General features: G+C 37.2%; 1 protein-coding gene across 1 annotated transcript in view; it reads left to right on the top strand.

The window, feature by feature from the left end:
• MARCHF1 (membrane associated ring-CH-type finger 1) overlaps positions 1–19,571 on the top strand; it is a 35,343-nt gene extending 15,772 nt beyond the window's left edge. Inside the window, exons 3-4 of the mRNA XM_057375486.1 lie at positions 12,999–13,146; positions 15,337–19,571. Of these exons, the coding sequence (XP_057231469.1) occupies positions 12,999–13,146; positions 15,337–15,638 (450 nt within the window). The 3' untranslated portion in view covers positions 15,639–19,571. The remainder of the gene's footprint in view (positions 1–12,998; positions 13,147–15,336) is intronic.
• The last annotated feature ends 2,587 nt before the right edge of the window (positions 19,572–22,158 follow it).

Raw genomic sequence — 22,158 nt, forward strand, 5'->3', positions numbered from 1 at the left:
CCTGAAGTGAAATCTTCTGGCTAGCTCCATATGATGCGATTTCCATGGCCATTAGACCTGGATTTGAAGTGTCATTCTCCTAGTGGAAGGGTCACATCTCTTAACCAGTTCTGGTTTTTTGATTTTTAATCTCTCTCATTACTCATGATGTGAGATTCTAAAGTTTGGTCCCTGACTGTGCTTTTTTTCATTATGATGAATTTTATCATAATGTCTTTGTAAAATTTCTGCTGCTGATCTCCCAAAGAGAAAAAATTACAGACTACCGAACTTAGTTACAGGAATCTATATTTTTGCATTTTGCAGYATCACAAAAGCATGATTTAAATATGAAACAAGCTATTTAATTCAATAGTGAATTACAATCTTTATTTATGCCTCAGCCTTTCATGCACCCTCAATGTTCCATAATGGATTTTTAACCAAAGTCTAAGGTTTTATAGCACAGTCGTCGGATGAATATCATGCCATATCTGTTAGCACCTATAAGTGACAATGTAGAGCATACTAMGTTAACATAAATTAAGATAATCACTCTTAAATCAATAAGTTTGTGCCAAGGTGCAACTGTTACTTAATTAGAGAATCCCTGAAAGCACCAGACATCAAATAAAACTTAGATTAATCATTTTAGTGTGTCTTTGCATTGTAATAATCCTTTTAAGCATCGATCAACAGACATCACAAGTGTTTCATGTATCTGGACAGGTCTAATTACTTGGCTCAGGATAAATTTAGAGATTAAATATTAAGCATTKCTTAGTGTTTCTGGTTTATTTCTCATGGTCTCTGTTACATCTGTCTGTCATTATAAATAGTACAGTTGCACCTGTAGCTTTGCYTCTCAGCATCTGCAATCCATGATGCAGAATTTATAACGTGACTTTATCACAGAAGGAATTAGAAAGTGGCAAGAAGCTTATGTGAGTTCCTTGAGTTTCATCCTGAGATAAAACATTTCTTTAAAAAAGATACAATCCTGGAAAATATCACCTGCATTTCATGTCTCTTGAATTTGGTGTTTTAAGACTGGTAGAAACAGGAATCAAATGAAAATACTGTGGATATGAAATGGATTAAAGTGTCAAATTAAAAGGAGCTTTAAATGCAGAAATGTCTTTAAATGGAGATTTCTCAACAATCTCTTGGTATACTTCAAAATGCTTTTCATATATAGATTTTGCTATCTCTTTATGACATCTGATTTCTGATGAGATGTCTTACTTTCATACATTACCCCACCAAATTATTGTGTGGTGTCAGAGATGTCTGTTTTCTCTCCCAGGTTTATTTTTGAAATTATTTACAAATTACATCTTATTTATGTGAGGCATAAGCAATATTACACATTGTTACCATGTGGTTGCTCTTGGTCATTGAGGCAGAGTAAGTTGATATTTTTTGTTTAGGGAAGCATTAATTACCAGTTGAGGTTATTATTCTTTCTGATAAAAAAGATATCTGAATTTCTCCCTTTCAAAAAATAGAGGATTGGGACTTTTAGTAGAGAGTGATATATGTCTATTAAATTAAACAGAAGCAAAAGCAAAAGCAAATGCTGACAATGAAATAAGAAAACCAGAATGCTGCTTTGGGAGCTATGATTGGCAAAAGGAAAGTCTAAAGTGAATCTTTAAATCCTATTTTTCCCCCAGACTTCCTTTATCAGCAGGGACATGTCTGCTTCTGCTCCCTCTATTGGAGTTATGGCTTCACTGCCTTTTTTTTACAAAACAGTTGAAGTTGATAAAGCACTATTCTAAAGCACTATTCTAAATTCAGTTGTTAAGAGATCTTACATAAAGCATGAGAGAGATGGATTCAGCTCCCTTCTCTGTGCTCAACACAGCTCGGAGAAAATGTTAAAAAATATGACTGGAGGAATTAATTTATAACCAGATACTTTGTGGATCAATCTTTTATTTATAAAATCTGGTAGCATGCATGAAAAATTCAGTGATGGCAAAATATGTTAAGGCTGGTTTTTTACTTTTAGGTCAATGGTAGCTTGGTAATTCATATTTATTTTCCTTATTTAAGTGTATGGAGATAACTGCCAAAAGTCATAGAATCTGCAGGGAAATTTCTGTGATAAACTGTTATGAAATCAAAAGTGCTCACCAYCAGAAACGACTTCTGCCAGAGCAGGCTCTCAGATCCAGAAGTGACCAGAAGAGTCTCACAGCAAAAAAGCCCAAACTTTTGAGCAGTCATTACTGTATTGCTTGCTGTTCAATTCTTACTGCCCTGTGCTGTGAACCTCCTGAGTTTACCATGGGCTTTCTGGTAACGCTCATGATAAGAAGTGGTATCAAACATTGCATAGGAGATTGCTGTGGGACTAGTTCCCTTTTAAACCATTTTTTTTAATATTTTGCAGTCCTCAACACAGAATGAGCTCCTGGAWTTTTGTTTGATTTCTGGTGCAGCTACATCATGTTGTCAAGGCAACCTGCTCCAGTGTTATCTTTCTTCCAGTAAACTGTCTCAAAACATCAGTAGCCTCAAATAATTGCCTGCAATATGTGGGGTCAGACACTTTACCAGTATGCACAAGGGCACAAAGCTATTACTTTCTCGTTGCCTATCATGTCATTATTATAGGGAATAACTTTGGGCTCAAGGGACAATGTGTATATTAAAGCTTTTAAAGTAAAAATAATTCTATAGCACTTACATCCTATTGTGATGCCTCAGGGATGCAAGGCRCAACTTTGTTCAGACACTTGTATTCTTAATTTTTGAGGCCAATAGAGCATTACCACTAATTTGTCTATATATAGATAGCATGCTGTAGTTCAGGGAATAATGCAGTCCTGCATTTTCTGCCACAAAAACAATACATCTTTCTTATAGCGGTAGAGTTTGTGCTGGCTTGCCATCTCCACATGTCTTTTCCATTCAAAACACAGCTTTATTCACACAGTTGTTCCAGTTCCCATGGACTTCTGACAAGAGATTCTTGTGCCTCTTACCTTGAAACCATCACAGCATACCCTTAGGCTTGCTAAAAGCCATCTTAATGTGATACTTTGCTGGGACACCCCCATGTGCAGCATCCTTCCTGAAGGTAGAGCGAGATGTTTGTACTGTCATTGTTTTGAACTCTTTGAACTCTTTTCATTTGCTTTTTTTAAGAAGCAAATGAAAAATATTTTACTAGAAAGTTAAATGAAAACTGTGTTCTCTGCTAATTAAATGCTAATAAACAAATTGGCTACTTCTGCTGCTCAGTAGCATTTATAAAACCAAAGGGAATTTGGGAGATTGTTCAGCTCTGGGTATTAGTAGTGTTATCCACTATTGCACAGAAMCGTGAACATGAGCTCTGGGAGGTACAAATCCTCAGTGCCTTCTGAGGCTGAAATAAACAGTTTGATCTGAGCTGGTTTACAGATCAATTTCCCTTTTAGTTTGAATGTCCTACCTCATCTTGCAGTTCATCAGCCTCTTCCTTATTTTTTAAGGACTTGGGGTCTCCTTTTCATTTTTTTTWATTTCAGCCCATTCAGTGTTTTGTTTTGCAGCCTGACCTCATCAGTAGTTGTAACTGAGGAAGGGCTGGGAAGCTGAAGCATTGGAAATAATTAAGAGAATCTCTTGATACTGGCTTTACAACAAAAGAAAATGTAAATTGAATGCTGCCCTGACTCAAAATAGCTAGTAATATGAAACCTAAAGAGCATAATCAACCCAAGCATTGACTGAAACCAGTCTTTGTTATTCATGGAATTTTTTTAAATGCCRTTTTTACCATTTAATTTTGAAGTCGGGAACTTTACTGGCTCCAATGGAAATAGGCTGCTATTCATAATCAGATTAATGTATGTAATTATCTGTCATGTAATTAACACGTGCAATTTTACAGTTTTTATTTGCCTCAAATTTATTTTGCCTGGAATCTATTGATGTGAGAAGGATCTGTTCACAGGTTGATTCTTGCTTGTTGGTGGAATGCATGCTAAAAATGGCTTTTCTTTAACACAGTGATGTTCTCTTGAACACAAAAATTCCAATAATGGATCTAAATTATGATCAAAGAGGGTAACTTTTAGTTTAATTATGTTTGAGTTTTTTTGTGAATTTAATTTTATTCCTGTAGCATTTTGGTGAAAAAATTAAAAATTCYCCCTTTTTTTCAGAATGAATAGTTTCCCTCAGCTCTTTACAGGAGCACTAGGGTGTAGTTTTGTGTTAATTACTGTAGCTTTTCTCAGCACATATTTCATCTATTTTATTTTTATTTAATTGGATCAAAAGAATCTCTCTTGTGGGAAAATTAAAAAACAGAGAATGTAACTCTAGCTATTCAYTGGGAAGTCAGTATTCTTCCTAAAGCCATATTTATCTATAATTAAGAGCATCAGCTCCTTTTTAAAACCATTGTTACGTGGCAATTCATAGATACTGTACATATATATGCAAAAGTAGGATATGTTTAGGTATGTTTAAACAACAATGTATTTAAAAATACCAGGGTTTTGSAAAACAAAAACATTTAAACCAAACCACATCTTTGTAATAATTTGGACTGATTCTCAGCAGGCTGGACAATTTGGCACTGAGGGAATTAGGCACTGTGAGAGAAGGCAATTAAAATAAAGACTGTCTAACAAAACTGTGATCATATACTACAACTATATTTCAGGTACCTAAAGCARCAGACCTTCAGAGAAATTTCTTTCAACTGGATGTGGCTAAAGGACTGAAGGAAGTGGAGAGGCGTACAAAACTATGTAATAGGATGTTGGTCTCCAGCATATTGCCATATCCATATTTCTCTCCTTTTCCAATTTCTACCATGCTATCHGAGCCTTGTGTCCACATTCATTACACTTCAAGCACTCAGATGTGCAAAGGGAACCCATCCTATTTGGTGTTCAAAGACAAGGGCTCAGGCACTGACTGTTGGGAGATGGTTTGTTKTGGTTACTGTAGTGTAGAAAGGACTTTTGGTTGCTTTGACCACAGCAGAATCATTTCAGATCCACCACTGAGCCTGTGTCATGGCTGCTTTTGTATTGTCAATAGAACACATAACACAAAATGCAGCAGCACTACCTGCTTTGGTTGGAAATCTCAGCATAACTGGTCTTGCAGCAAAATTATGTTCTGTGCTCTTGTGGTATGGCAGTTCAACTGATGTTCTTTTTTTTTAAATTATTTTCTTTTTGTATGTGTGTGTCTCTAAGTTGTTGTTTGAGAACTGGACTGTGATTTAAGGGCATTTGCTACTAAGTGACTAGAGCAAACATCGTTATGCCTTCAATTAGATATGCTGCTCTTTTGGAAATACAGTGTAGACAGAGGCAGGAGTCAACAGCTGCAAAGAGAACAAAAGTGACAAACTAGATGCTTTTGACAGAATGATTGTAGAAATATTGTAGGATCTGCAGCATCTGTTTCTGTTCTTGACTAACTGTGATAAAAATTAATGGAGACATAGATTGTACCCCTTTTATCCTTCTTTCTTTATGGGTTACCAGCATGTAGCTTGTTTTTTGATTTTTGAGTAATAAAGGCATGTGCCCAGGTACCTGAAGTAAATATTTTCTAGAGTTCGAAATGTATGCCTAACTATGTTCTTAGTATCAGATATTCCCCATGGTGGTAGTTCACTCCTGATCCGTGATTTAATRTTTTACCTGCAGTTTATCTGTCAGGATTATCTTTCTAGATAAGGTAGCTGAAGTGTACTGTGCTTGGAGATAATGATCTTTTTCTTAAAGCTCTTACAAGACAAGAAAAGAAAAAGTAATTGTAAAAGAGTTCATGATAGCACTGAAGGCTCTATTGAACAAAAAATTGGTTAATGTCTTTCCAGCRTTCAAAGAAGATACTTGGAAAGTAAACACTGTTGAGTACTTCTGCATTCCATATATTGATGTAAAGCAATTTCTAGCAGATGGGAGCTAGAAAGAGGCTCCCAATATGGAGAGATTATGCTATAATTACTTGCCACAGGGTTTCTTGCACCTCTTTCTGAAGCACCTGGTGTTGACCTCTATCTGAGACAGAGCATTGGATGAGAGGGACATGAGGTCTGGCTATTCCTGTATTTCCAAAGCAAAGCATTTTTTTTTTTTTTTTGTTTAGGCTGTGTTGGAATGAGCAGGATGCAGGTACTGAAGTTCTTTCAGTTGGTAAATGACAAGTATTCTCGATACTACTTTCATGGTGCAAAAACAGCTACTTCATTTTAGAAATTATATTCTTGAATTACTTAATTTATACTCTTCTTAATTTCTACACTTCTCTTTTACGCTCTTTAASGGTTTGCTAATTGATGTCATACACAGCTAAAAATTGCATAAGCTTGTGAAGAGTGCATACTGATTTTATCACTTAAGTCCAGCTGTTTAAATTGTCACTTAAAAAAGAAAGAACATGCCATCTTGATTATGATAAACCTGAATTACTAGTTCTTTGCAGATGATAATCTGAAGGTGTTTATCAAAGATTTTTCATTATGTGTTTYTTTTATTACTCTAGGTATGCATTTCGCACATAAAAGTGAATTAAACTATGTTTATCTTTAGAAATGCATTCATTTCTGTTTCAGTGTTAAATTTTAAATAGCGCTTTAAATATACCACAGACATTCTTTTGAATTCCAGCCAGGTTTGTTTAGTATCTCCTTGGGACAGAAATAGATTTTGGGCAAACTTCAGACAGGTTTTCCAGACAATGATCTGTACTAGCTCATCTAATGGGATAACTAGATCAAGGTAAGGTTGTGCATAGATMGGGCCATATGATGCACCAGGTAACATGGGATTAAAAAAAATTATTTCCYTGTTCAGTGATTAACATAGCAGGAGTCTAATTATGACCTTCTATTATTGATCCTTACAAGAATTTCTTCTCTGGGATGTATCTTTTGAAAAAAGGCAATGACAAATGTGTTTTCTGTGTTTTCTGTGAACCTGCTCAGTTCTTCCTTCTCTCTGGATGTGTTTGGGGTAAAGAACACAGTGTAGGTGTTTTCATGGCCCAAACTCTTCTGTCAGCCATGAGACCTGCCACATTCTGTTGGGCTGTCTGAGGGGCACTTCTCACCTTGGAGGAGGATGTGGGGACACATGTCCTTGTCCTTCTTTGTCACCATGGTACAGGCTGTAACACACGTTGTTTGGATAGCATGGAGAAGCCCAAAATGCTTTTATTCAAATAGCAAGGCTTGAAGTCTCATCTCTTATGAACACTTCAGACACTTCTCTGTGAGGCTGTTTTATTCTCCCAACATAAGTGGAGCCCTGTTGTCCTTTATTACTATTATTTCTTCCTCATCCACCCACTGCACAAATTCCATTCTGCAGRCTGCCCTGGCAGCTGCTTTCCTCCAGCTGGTAGGTTGATAGCAGGGAACAGCTCACTGTGGAGCCTGAGCCAATTAGTGCTGCAACAAGTGACCAGAAAACCCTCCCTAATACAAATAACTCTGAGCTACACGTTCAGACTATTGACATATCTTCACTGCTCAGCTCACTTCAGCACACTGCTCCAGTTCTTTTTCAAAAATGTTGACTAAATCCGTGATAGGGTTTCAAATAAGAAAGATATTTTTCAGTGTGTTTTTAGCCTGTGTGCCGAGTGCAGTTTCTACAACAGCCCCTAGTAAATAATTTTAGCCTTTATTTTGCAGGCATAATTACTTTAAGGTAAAGGTTGGCTCAAAGTGTTTCTTTAGACTGTGGAAAGAATTCTGAAAATATTGCATGATGACTTTAGCTCTAGGCAAGAGCAGAAGTTCTTCCAGCTGTGAGTGTCATTTACATTACATACATAGTCATTTTTTCTGCTAAATGATGGATGGGGAGAAAAGTTTCAGGAAAAATATTTCATATTAGCAGTGTCATACCCATAGCAGATTCCCCTGACATACCTCCTTACATGCAATTTTTAAAGCAAGGTTCCTGAAAATACCCAGGAATTAAAAGTCCAGGTATTCAAACACATTGCAAAGCAGCCCATTAACTTCTCCTTCAGTGTTTGGCATCCTCAGTGCTGAGCCCCTGTGGGAGAGAGACCTTCAGCTGTAGTGGTGTGAACCTGCAAACCTGCAGCAGAACTGCAGTCACTTCAGGACATCTGTGTAGACAAAAAACCGTGACAAAAGATTACCATGAGCACCAAGTGGTGGATGGGAGCAGGCAGGTGGCAAATCTACAATGTGAAGGTGGGGAGAAGAAACACAAGCAGCAGAGTTTGCTGAGTGCTATTGTGAGGTGTGGAAACAGCTTTTGTGGGAGCAGTGTGAAGCTTTTGGTTCTGCATCAGGCCATGGTGAAACCACTTTGCAGAAATGTGTGGGAGGGAATTAAAATTGCAGATTTGCTTCTGTTAAGAAGAGAGAGGCTGTGTTGGCATCTAAGATTAAAGCAGCATCCCCACACTAACAAGCAATGAAATTCACAAAATACTAAACATATCCAATTATTTGTCACATATTGATTAATCAAGCTTTTATTAGAAGTGACATGCCCAGAGGAAAATTTTTGTCCTTTAAAATAAATATGAGAGATTTTCTCAAACTACATTACAGGAAAGGGAAGTGGTTGTCTTCGTATTATTTAAAGTTCTCTGYATGTYACTAGGTTTGKTTTTTTTTYMAWTTTTTTTTAATTTCCCCAGAAGACTCGTGACTACATTTTGTAATTACAAGACTGGGATTTGAAATCAGTAACCATTCTCTTGAAGTTTCTGAGTGACATAATCTTCTAAGAAACAAAAGCAAAATGCGAGGTAGAAAGCTAGAACAGCGCAGTTTTACAGGTACTGCTTTCAGTATTATTCCAAACTTCTCTGGTAGTGAAGCATGGGGATTCAGACTGAGGTGCACCTTGTGTTTTAGAAGCAGCTGCAAGCAGTAGTTGGGGGAGTGTTTCAGATCACATTCTGATCACATTCACAATCCAGCTTCTTTCCAGGCACCTGCGAGTCAGGCAGTCTCCTGCCACCCTCCAGTGGTTTTCCGAGCACAGCACAAGCTCCCGCTGAATCCGACACGTTCGGAAAGCTGTTTCAGAAAATAAAAAGGGGGCTGGGGATGTTCCAGGCTTTCGCTGGGGACACATATTGTTACACTTTGGATGAGTTTAGTGGGTTGTGTAAAAGGTCTTTCTGTTTTGTTAGATGTTATAAAGTGGTTTAGCACACCTGTTCTSTGAAGCATTATAACATTCATGTGGTCGCTTGCATTTGCAGGACACGGAACCATCTGCATCTGTGATGATTTGCAGTCTGTGTTTGTATTGCTGCCAGGATTGAGGGGTCTGTGGGTGCTGACAATTGGGTGTACAACAGCGAAGGGGTGCTTTGTTGGCAGCTGGGCTACAGTTTTTCTATTCATTTAGTAACTCAGTAATTTGCAAGTCATTATAAATGACTCCTCTGGCTGTTGGTCTTCCATTTCTTTCTCTTTACAGTCTCTAGAGCACCTTAGGAGCATTAACAGCTAAGTTTTCAAGGAAAAATGCATCTGTGTACTTAATTTTGTGCTGGTTTTCTGTTCTTGGTGGCATTTGATACTCTATCYGTGGCATGTCACAGTGCCATCGACCTGATTGTTGTATTTTCTTGRAGATCACTGATGAAGACAATAAAACATGACGCAATTAATTTTTATCTTGCTACTGTGAATTTGGAAAGCCATGAAAACTGCAAGAGCTTCAAAACACAGCTGGGATGAATTTATCAGAGCTGTTATGGAGGAATTCATGTGCTCTGTGACATGTAAGGTAGCACCTGCCAAACTTCCCCAACAACTTCAGGCTGCACCAAGTCCTGGACTATAAAGCCCAGTAAGAAGAGGCTGATGCTTTCATTTCTCAGTATATTGTCTCATCCTTTGTTATGGATTTTCAAGCAACTTTTATTTCACACARCTGTGCTTTTGTCTAAGCAACTCCATGCTAAAACTAATGGTTATTTTTTTTGTTATAAGCCTATTGCAAAAACCTAAAATAGGGAATTGCACATTTCTACTGCAAGCCAACGTAAATTGCTGGCTCACTCATTTAGCAGAGCATGAYAGTAGTCACAAAGTACTCTCAAGACAGGCAGGAGGACAAGGCAAGGCAGGCTGTCATGTGGGAGAAGAAAAGGAGGAGGAGGCAGAGTCCAGCAGGCCTTGGCTTGCTTTCTGGCTGGATTTGATGATGGGATGTTAGCAAAAAGGTCTGCTTTAGCCCATTTCTGCTGGCTYCCTCTCCTGATATGCCTTTCTTGTAAATCTCAGCGGAGTTCTGTGAGCTTGTACCGTTATTTACCTATGCTGCCTGTTGGTTGGTTGGTTTTCTCTGGGTTTTTTCCACCTACAGAATGTTTACATTTTGGGACCAGCATTCATCTTTGACTGGGCATTCAGACCAACATTAAGGCTTTTGAGTATGTTAGAGAGTAAAATAGCAGTAATGAGACTGCACATAAAAGTGACAATGAAAATTTTGCTGAGTCTTCTCTCCAATAGACCAAATGGTGTAGCATCAAAGTTGAGATGACAGACAAAATCTGTTTTAGAACAAATTATATTTTTAATGTTCTGTGTTGGTCTCTCACAAAACATCACAGGTAAGTGAAGGGTTAAGGTAAAACCCTTTCTTCCATCTGGACAAAATCAAGGTTTTTTTCTTTGGAAAGAAAGTCTGTTGCAAGACTTGAATTGAATTTTCACTGCAAAAAGGATGAAAAGTCTCCAGGTCAAAGGCTGTGTAACCTGGTGAGTGTAATGATATAATACTGCAACAATGCCACAGACTGTCTGGTCTGACCATGGAATATTATCTACATGAACTAGGATGAATATAAAGTTTGGGGGTTTTACTACCTTAAAAAAAAGTTAATCCTTTTTTTAAATCTCCCATTTTTCCAGACTGCCATACAAAACCCAGCAAGCTTAGCTCTCACTCCAGAGATGTATCAGAAACTGAAATGAAGTCTCAGCTATTAAACAAACCGATGTCTCTAGCTCTTTGTATATTACTCAGGAAATATTTTCATTTTTCTAAAGTTGTTTGTGCTTTGTGTTCACAAAGGGTGATCAGCAGGTCAGGGRAAGTGATTCTCAGGAGACCCCACCTGGAATGCTGCATCCAGCTCTGGGATACCCACCCAGGATATGCTRGAGCCAGAAGAGGCCACAAAAAATGATCAGAGGGCTGGGGCACCTCTCCTGTGAGGAAAAGCTGAGACAGTTCGGTTTGTTCAGCCCGGAGAAGAGAAGGCTCCAAGGCCTTATTGCAGCCTTCCAAATGGGGCCTGTGGGAAAAATGGAGCAAACTTTTTTTAGAAGGGTTTGTTACAGTAGGAAAAGGGGTAAAGATTTTAAACAAACAAAAAAAAAAAGTATCTAGAGTACATGTAGAAGAAACTTTTTATGATGAGAGTGTTGAAACCGTGAAACAKGTTGCCCTAGGAAGTGGTAGATGCTCCATCCTGGGAAACATTAAGGTCAGGTTGTGCTGGGCTCTGAGCAAGCTGGTCTGATTGGAGATGTGCCTGCTTATTGCAGGGGGGCTGGACTGSATGACACTTAAGGTCCCTTCCARCCCAAAATATTTTCTGATCTATAAAATTTTGTCAAGGGCTAGAAAATATTCTATAGATTGTGTTTTAAGGCAACAAAGCTTGAAATGTGCAAGCTTTAACTGCCATTAAAGACTGAAACTCGTTTGGCCTGATATATCCTGCTCTACAAGCAGGATCAAGTATTTCAGAGGGTTATTCCTCTTGGTGACGAGGCACTGACCCTCCTCAGGTTTTACTGCAGCTGTGCTCCTTCGAAATGSAATGTGACAGAAAAGAGTGTTCACAGTAGAATGGCCACCTTGGTTCAGGTTAAAGGCTAGACATCTAGCTTGGATGGCATCTCCAGCCCTCGCCTTAATAAATTTAGAAGAATTTGTTATTTCCCAGAAACAAAATTTAAAAAAAATAAAAATTCCCAAACAGTGAAACCAGCTAACAAAAACAAAACAATACAAAAACGTGAACAAGGAAAACCAAGCCAGACTCATAGGTCGGCAGTAAATGTCCAGCACGGCAGTGCTCTGCAGTGGCCGGGGCTGCTGTCCCAGCTGGAGCAGGTGGCAACAGTGCTGTGACACTGAGCTGAGCACAGCTCGGTCTGGTGTTCACAGGACCACAGGGAGGTGGCACTCGCGTCTCAGCGTTGCACTGCTTTCCTTACTCAGATGCCAGTGACTGACTCCAAGCTCATCCATCGGAATTGAGGCATTTTGCTTTCAAGTGCCCTATTCTTTCCTCTGTTTGCAAAGGCAAACGTTTTAAGAGAGAAGAGTTTTGGTTTGAAGAAGTGCTGAAAAAAAGAATTGTGTCACAAGTGAGATTAAAAATAAATAGCCTCAAGGGGTGCATTGYTCAATTGCAGAGAATAGCCTATTTCATCTTAAAATAGCCTTGACTTAAGCCAGGATTTAGTGCCCTAATTCACAGACACGTGCCTGCAAGATCCTCCTTGCATTACTGAGGCTATTTGGCTGCTATCATATATGATCATTTCCATGTAATCATCTTTTTGAGTTTATTGAATTTATTCCTCAATGCAGTTGCATTTCCTGTGMTTTTGTTTTGTGGGAAGACTGTTACATAACTGCATTCCTCTATTTTATTACATATTACAAACTAATGCTTGGGCTTTTTCTTCTCTCATCACCAGAAAAGCAAATTTAAAGGAAATATTCATCTTTTAACCTGTCTATTACCATGTTATGGCTGTACTGTAATGAAATTACTTCAGATATAATTCACAAGCAGAAACAGAACAGAGCTCTTCATTCCTCTGAATCTGTGAAAATGAGATCATTGGGAATTTTACAGGGACAACACACATTCCTGTAATGTGCATTACCAAAACCAAAGGATTTGTTAATTTTATTATCACTTGTGGTTTTGGTAGAAAGAGCCAAAATGGCCTAATCAGTTTAGGGTAAAATTTTAGAAGTCAGATCTTTTAATTACTTTTTTTTTTATTTCAGTGGGAGAAACTACAGATGACAACAAGTGAGAGGAGAAAAATCGTGTGTTCAGTCACATTCCATGTAATTGCAATTACCTGTGTTGTTTGGTCATTGTATGTTTTAATTGATAGAACTGCTGAAGAAATTAAACAAGGCAATGATAATGGTGAGTATATTTTACGTTCTTTGGTGCTGTTGATAATGCAATATCTGGCTTTGAGAAGCAGCTCTGTAACCAGTCACAGCCTGTTCTTAAAGAACTGATACATGGCTACACTAAATGCTTGATTCCAGTGTCAGTATRAAAATCTTATCCTATGCCCCTGCAGACAGAACCCTACTTGGTGTAATCATTACAGCAGCTTAACTAGCCTGCTGTTCTTCCTGGGTTAATCTCCCATTATCTAGGTAATTCTAAAGCTCAGGCAAAAAGATGAGTCAAGTTCAAACAGCTCAGTGCAAGTTCATGTCATTAAAATAGCAATTTATTCTTATTACTTGAACCTTGATAGGAAGCAAAGCACCATAGAGCCTCTTCATTAACAAGCTTCCTAATATGAACTTCCAAGAGACTCTTTTCCAGTTGTATTGGTYCTTCATGTGAGACTTGAGTAGCATGGAAAGCCATTCCTGTGTTCTTTCAAATAGAATTTCCATGTTCCAGTTGTATTTATTGGTTAAACACTGGAMCAGCGAAGTCACAGAGCCTCCATCTGCAGAGATACTGAAAATCCAACTGGACATATGTAACAAAWTGCATGTTGAATATAAGTAGGAGCCATACTTAGCTTATGTGGAAATTATATCCTAAAYTGAACTACTGTTTTCCATTTAAAATCTAAATTTATTTCATCTTAAATTTAGTCTTAAATGTCATCATGATGATAAAAAGCTTTTGAGTTTTGTTCTGAATTGAATTGAAGCACCTTAGAGGAACARAGGTCTCTAGCTTTGTGTTACATTYTGAAGTTAACATGGAAAACAAAACAGGTGGAGCTTTGTGCCTTGCTAGTTAGATAAATATTTGATGATACTCCTGATGCTTGCCTTTCTTGCCTCACAGAGGAAAATAAGCAACAAGCCTCAGTAAGTCACAGATGAGTACACACTACAAAGTCTTGTTTTGCATTCTTTCGAGACGGGTAACCTTGTTTTTTATCTCATAAAACCTGGAGGACAGTTCTAGAAATGGCTTTGAACTTCTTAGTACAGCTAYATCACCCTACTCATTACAAGGGGAAAGTTATTTCTGCAGATTAGCTGAATTTACATAATAAAACAGCTAACAGGGATTTTTGTTGTTACACACAATGCTAAAAAATCAYGTTAATTATTCCTGGTAGGCTCAAAAAGTATTTGTGATTTGTATAGCATTCAGTGTTTGCCAAATGTAATGGCTGGTTCTTTCCACTAAAAATGGACAAAGAGATGCCCTGGAGCTACATACAACATGCAAAAGTAAGTGTTAGTCAGAGGATGCTTTTATCCTCAAATTTGCTTGTTGCAGGGGAGAGTACTTCTACAAAAGCAAACATATTTGGGGGAAGTAAGAAGGACCTATATGTAGTTTGCTTTCTCCTCCAATTTCTCTCTTTAAATGGGAAGTGCCAAGACAAAGACAGTAACACTGGAGAAAAAAAGTTTATAAGCACATTTTGAGAAGGAGAAAAATTGAAAGCCCTGAATGATACTAGTACTGTTTGTTAGTATTCTGTGAGTTTAAAAAATCCAATTTAAATGGATGTCTCAAATTATTTAAAGAGTTGGGTTATTTTTTCTATTTTATGGAAGTATATGATGCAAACCTTTTAATTGCTAAGCCTGACACTGGTTTATAGAAAAGCCAATTTAAAATACATTTAAATATACTAGCATTTGTATGGCACCTGTGGTAGGGAATAAAGTTTCACATAAATTTACTCTGCTTGAAGAAATAGGTCTGGGTTCGGCTGAGTTTTCTCTCTCCTAATAAAGATCGAGTCTGAAAATGGCAATCCTGGACAAAAGGAGATAGAAAACTCTCCATTCCATACCAGTTAATAAAAAAAGATGCTTCCTATATTACCACAGAAGCAGCAGAAGCTGCATATCTTTAATGTGGAACAAACCCTGAAGGAAAGCTTTTGAGAGYAGCGTTGAGTTTCTTATTTAACAAAATGGTGGTAAAACCAGTTAGAAGTGGGAAGCAGTTTCCTATTCCATATGGAATAGGAAACCCAGTCTATTTTTCACTTGAGCCACAACTGCCCAATAGCATCTACACACCTGGGCATTCTTAGCAAGTGGCTTTTCAATATATCTTACTGAAGCTCAGTGCTTTATATTCAATATATAACACACATTTTCTATTTTAAAGGTGTCCTTGAGTGGCCGTTTTGGACAAAACTCGTTGTGGTGGCCATTGGGTTCACAGGAGGCYTGGTCTTCATGTACGTGCAGTGTAAGGTTTACGTGCAGCTGTGGCGCAGGTTGAAAGCCTACAACAGAGTGATCTTTGTTCAGAACTGCCCAGACACCATGAAAAAACTGGAGGAGAAAAGCTCTCCGTGYACTCAGCCCTCGGAGGTGAAGGATKCAGTGGTGGTGCCGGTAGCACAGACAGGTACAAACTCTCAGCCAGCRGCGGAAGAAGCGACATCAGAGGTCATGCCAGTTTGACACGGACAGCGTTGCTTCTTCCTTGCAGAGTAAGCCGTAGTGTTTGCCACACTACAAATGCTACAAGAAAGTAGAATTGACTGTGCATTTTTTCAGTTAAAAAAACCCAACCAAACAAAAAAAGAAAAAAAAAATAATTCCCCATACAAAAACCAAAACTGCTCCAGGAAAATGGATCCAGCAAAGCAACTTGTTACTGTATGGAATGTGACCGTTCGTGACGTAGTTTCGCAGCTAGTCAGCAAGTGTAGTGAAAGTGGAAGTGTAGAAAGTGCAATAGAGAACAGGTTTAACAGACAATGCCAAACCGATGTCACAATGTACTTTTTTTTTTCTTTCCTGACTGGGCTGGCTGGGGAAGTAGAAACAGAACTGATACAATAATCTTGTTTACAGAAGACACAAAACCTTTCGTCTGTTTACTACTAAAAGCTGTGTTTGCTATTTATCTTTTCAAAGATATGCTTCAAAGGGTACCAATCCAGTTATATGCATTGACAGAATCAAAGTACAGAGCTGTATTGCAGCACTTACTCTCACCTTCATGGGACTGTAGTGTGGCCTGAATATTTGGGCAGCTGTGTCARCTATGAATATTTGAACCAGTTGTTTTTAACAATGGCTGAATTTTTGAAAAGTAAGCAGTTCCAACCAGTACAAACTCATGTCTCCATAAGCTACAGGTAGTTCTTTTAAATGTACCCATCAGTGAAGTAAGTACAGGAAGGAGAGAATATGCAGATATACATTTAGAAGAGCAGCTCAACTGTTTTATTTTACTTTTTAAAAGTGAATTAGACATAAATTGGAATACGTGAAGTATTGAGGCAGAATTGTAAATGAAAGAAAAAAAAAAGCAGTTCACTGCAGAATCACACAAAAGTAAATTGCCTGTTATCAAGGGTCTGAAAAAGGATGACACATAGTGATGATAGAAGCTATTTTTGGTTTTAGTTTTAAGGATTCATGGTACAGAAAGATAGATTTAAGACAACATACCTACCTGCATATCTTCAGAAAACATTAGTTTTTAATCTCCTTGTTCTAAAAAGTTAGTTTTTATTTTCCTGACTGAGAAAACAAATCAATGGTTTCCTTCTGTACAGGTAAAGTKAAGGTATTAGAGATTCAACAGTTTAGTTGTTAACTTTGTGTTTTGAGCACTGGCATATAAAAATGAAGTGTGAATAGCATTAAAAGGTGCAATAGATAAATGAATGTAGATATAAAACTGTATCCAACAGGGTGAATTATACATAATGAAGCAATTCTGTGATTCACTTTGCAAAGCTGCRGTGTTTACTACAAGGACACAAGAGCCGTATTGACTTGGAGTAGTTATGTATCAGTGTGGACAAACCTCGGGACTGAACATAACGTGTATTAAAAAAAAAAAAAGATTTAAGTTCTTTTTTTTAATCTAGTATTTAGTAAAGGAGGAAAAGCAAACAAGCAAATAAAGAACCAGAGTAATGAGGACAGGAGAGTACAGATTTACTTAAAGGAGGGGTATCTTYCACAATTACTAGTGAAATACAGTTCTACAGAAGCCTTGAAGTTCCTACTGGTAAATTTTCTCTTGATACACTCAAATATTTACAGTATAATAACAGAATCATCCTATTCTTGCAAATATCCAGGCTGCTGGGCCTAAGATGTATTGGAGTTCATATACTAAGCATTCCTTTGTGAATGTTTACTGGCTTAAGGCTCAGGGAATACTAGAAGTAGCAGTGTTAGCAAGAAATGTGTCTTTATCTGATCATTATATTCTTTTGTATTGGAATTGCTCTTGTAATTTGGCTGTGACTAAGTGATTGTTATCTGGCTAGACAGGACACAAAACCTTGGTGCTCAAATGGGTCCTTAATACATGTCAATATTTGCTGTAAGTTACTCCAGGTGAGTTGGATTAATGTTGAAGTTTTTTCACACAATGGCACGCACTTTTTTATATAGAATAATTTCTCAACTGTACAACTGCAACTTCCAGTTGTAGCTGCTTCTTATTTGAAATTACATACTAGAGAAAACAAACCATTTCTCCATTTAAAATTCTGGAGGAGATTTCAGAAGGTCTTCAGAGCATGATGACAGGATTAAGGAATGTCTCATAACTGCACATGCTTAAGTCTGCAACGGCATGGTTTTCAAAAAGCTACTCGTTAAAAGGTAAATCTCATGATATCTGAAGTTAGACAAGATTACTAACTCCATCTGAATGTTTGGAAGGATGTTTGCAATAAACCTGATGAATCAGCAAAATCTACTGACAAGGAACATTATTATATGAAGGGTAATTAAGAGCTTTTTGAAATAATAGTTTCTTACTAAGTGAAAGTAACCCTGCTTCTTTAGCCACCTTGTTCTTTGACCTGCTGTAACACCATCATAACCCCATTGAAAGTACATTATTCCCTATTTTGTCGGTTTACTGGAGACTTAATTCACGGGGTTTTTTTTTTTCTTGAACAAGTACAAAATTCACCTTAAAGAAGAAAATATCTGAAGATTCTGAAAGCAGAACTGTAGCAACGACGAGATTTTACATTTTTTAAAAATACACTGAAGAGTCAGCAACAGAAAAGACAAYGTGCAAAATTTTATACTAATGCCTTCAAACACTAGTCTGGCACTCAACCATATATGCAACTGAGTTTACAGTTAATTAAATAAAAGAAAGGAGAAAGACTTCAGTTGAAATTCCTCCTCTCCCTTGGAAATACTTAATATGGACAGCAGGGAAARGAGCAAAATGGGACATTGTCTGCTGAGATCGACAATGAGTCAAGTCACCAGCAAGAGAGATTTCAGCTGGCTTGAAGCGGTCTTTAACCTTTCAAAGCATTACAGTGTTAGCCCGTACATCCCTTTCTCTTCTTAGGTGCACTGGATTTTCTAGAGCTTTCAGGGATTTCATGCAGGACTGGAATTTGTTTCTGAAGCAGGGTACAACCTCTTCAAGAGGGCAAGGAGCTATTTATACCACCATGCCTTGGATTCTGGTCTTCATTARTGAGGAAAGTACACAAATAGAGAAACTAGGCAAATCCTTATCAACCAGTGCTTTTTCATTCCCACAAAGTTTTCTGTATTAATTTATTAACCACAGTGTTCTGAGAAAAACCTGAACAAAACAGTATGCTGAAGGTTTTAAGATAAAGTCTAAGACTTTTTAATGAAGATGCYATATGAAATAAAGAACCATATCAAACTCCTGTGTAGCCACAGTGCAGCTCCGGCAAATATGCTGACAGTGGAATTTGGCCTGGCTAAACCCACAAGGGCAGCACCTGACTCTGAGCTGCCCTTACCAAGAAGAGCTTAATCTGCATTCTTGTTTAAACAAAGTTTTAATAAAGATAGGTAGAAGTAATTTGATGTCAGGTCAGATCTGGAAGTTTAAACAAGATACTCCTGTATTCCCTCCTGTGAACATGCACATTTCTTTTCCTATTTTTAAGTTACAAGCATTATAAAGTTTATTTCAAACTGGCATAAACATACCACTTTTGACTATCAGTAGCATTACAAAGATTCTTGACTAGTCTAACTGTGCCATTCACACACTGCTCTATCTGAAGGTAGTGTTTATTTTTGTTGTGTAGAAAAAATMGTAATTCCCCATCTCCAGAACAGTTTATAATTTCCAATAATGCAATGAAACTTACACTCTGATTAAAATATTTTACTGTGTATAATATTTGGAACTACAAGTTTGTGATGTTTGTTTAACTCCCTCTCTTTTGCAAAAGAAAAAGTGTATGTTTTTGTGGGTGAATGTGTACTGGAAGACAGAAGGTAAGGGAAAGAAAAGTAATGTATCTGCTTAATGTTGTGAAAAAATGTATTTGTATTAAACAAATTACRCAAAGTACTGTAGTATTCTACATTTGTCACCTTGTTACATGGAGCATTATATGCTGAACATGAACTGGCAGACCACTCTTTGCTACTTAATCCTTATAAACCTGTTAAGCTGCAAGGGGCTAGTTTTGGGTACCCTGCCTTGGCAGAATGCTCASGAAAATAACTCATAGTACAAAAACAATTGAGAAGAATTAGAGTTGTTTTAYTTGCAGGTTTCAACCCTATAAAGAAGCCTATAAAGAAAGCAACTGGTTTTACATCCATAGCATAATAGACAACGAGTACTGGGTTTCAACTCCAGAAGGGTAAGAGGACCAAAGCTTCCTAAGGAAAGCAGTGTTTTGGAACTGTTTGTTATAATGATTTTGGAATCAATGAAATGACACTAGAAACAGTGTACAACAGTAAAAGCTTTAAAGATAGACTGGACAGTTAAATAGTTCAACGCTAATCCCAGCTCAGACTGTCAGAATGGAATGGATCCTGTTCCTTTTTGTATTAGTTTAGACTTTGATTTGGTGAGATTATGTCCTTTTCCAAAACTTTACAGATTTTTCTTTTAATGAAAAGGAATATTACATGTTTGCATTATAAAAAAAAACCTGTGTATTTTGTGAAGCATAAAATCAAAGAAAATATCTTACCTTGACTAAAACAATGTTCCAGCCAAGGTACAAATTTAGTTTTCTACAGAATCCACCTACTCCACATCTTTCTCCTAAATGGTCAGCTGGGGAGAGAGCGGCTAAGTTTCAAAATATCACAATTCTAGCTGGAATAAACCATCATATGGCTGATGTGTTCTAACAAATTTCAATTCCTACATCCAAGGCCAATCAATTGTTCATTTTCTTAAACCTGCCCTAATGAGCTCACTGTATAAATCAAAAGAGATTCACAAATCCCTGCAAGATGTAATACAGAAGAAACAGCATAACCAAGGAAGTTATAAAGATATATTAATTTCCATGTATTAGCATATGGAAAAGTGGAGCAAAATTTGGTTTCAAAACTTAGAGTAGAGGTATGGTTTCCCTGTACCTTTTTACTTTGCACACAAGAGTTTGAATCTCKTGATGAAGGGTACCATTAGAACACAAAACACGTTCCTGTTTAGTTTGATGTCTGTATATACACATCCCAGCCAATAAAATAGTAAGGCTGTTCTGCCTTGTTCAGTGAGCTTTCCTGAATGTCAAAGAAATTGGCAAAGACCTTCCCAAAAGTACTGACTGGTATACCACATTCCCACACTCCTACACCACAGAGCTCAGAAATAACCTTGACTGAGAACAGAATGATTCCAGTCTGCTGGAGAATGTGGGGCCTGGGACAAACTTGCCCTTTCCTGCTTTCAAATATGTATAACTGATACTAACTGAGTCACAGAACTTCCTTTTTTTATTTAAAAAAAAAAAAAGACCACATAAAAGATAATATAGCTATTAAGAAGTATTCCAAATTAAAAAAAAATAGGTCACAGTAATTTTTAAATGTGTTAAGTAAATTACTCATAATTTAAGGAAATACTTCTGTAATGAAACATGGGTCACTACATTTGTGTATGTACATGCCTGGGAACATGGTGAGTGACATAATGAAGTAGTAAGAGTTAGATGGGGTCATATTAAACTCAGAAAAGAACAAACCCAGGTGTTAATGGCTCAAAGATAGATTGCTACTTAGAGCAGCCCAGAAGATACAGTCAAAAGAATWAATCAGTCTAGAAATTCAGGCAAAGGCTTTAATGAATCTTCAAGTGCCACTTTACCTCTAGGTTTGCTATCAAATTTTSAGAGCTGGGGAAAAAGAATATTTCATTAAAAAGTATGGGTAAGATTTTTTCAGCACTTAATATCTTAGCAAAGGGCATCATCACTTTATCAATTTTCAAATCAGCACAGTGTCTAGGTTCATTGTGTGAACTTGAATAGGAGCTGACATTAGTAGGACGTTTAGAAAATGCTTGTTTTTAAATTAATGCTGTCATTTTGGTCTAGTAACTTGATTAGTTTTATTTTTCCTTTGTAAGAGGTAATTAGTTACATATTAAGCCCTTCATTTTAATAAAATTGGACAGTATTTGCAATCAAGCAGTCAAGGCTTAGGGAACTTGATTACAGTTACCACTATGGTGTCTCATCCTCAGCCTATTTTCAGTTTCATTACAGGAACTCTCACAGGAACTTGGCAGCTGTTTATAAGAAGACAGCTCAAACTGCAGTGCATAAATCACAACACCTCATTAGCAAAGTCTCTTACCTTCATGAAAATTACTTCTTTTGAAACAGAAGTCTGGAAATCAATTGTAATGAATTTTTACTCTTGAAAGAGCTAGAAGATGGAAAGATAATGTATGCATTGTATCATGTAGAGACAGACCAATAAAGCCAAGTTGAGGTAATTCTGTAATTATTGCCCTTGATTAGAAAACTAAACCTGGAAGGTTCCTTAAGTAGAGAACTTTTTCTGCTGAGAGAAAAAAAATGGTTTTCTTTTTTTACTACTCCTTCCTATCTGCCAGGTGTCTATCAAATGTTACATTTTAAAACTGTTAAAACTCCAATATACACATTTTTGGTCCCAGACTGTCCTCACATCCATGTACCATCCAATGTCATCAGATAGATGAATAAATATGCTATTGCAA

Source organism: Malurus melanocephalus, unplaced genomic scaffold, assembly GCF_030028575.1.
Source record: "Malurus melanocephalus ecotype Western Australia unplaced genomic scaffold, MMel_1.1 scaffold_9, whole genome shotgun sequence".
Classification (NCBI taxonomy): Eukaryota; Metazoa; Chordata; class Aves; order Passeriformes; family Maluridae; genus Malurus; species Malurus melanocephalus.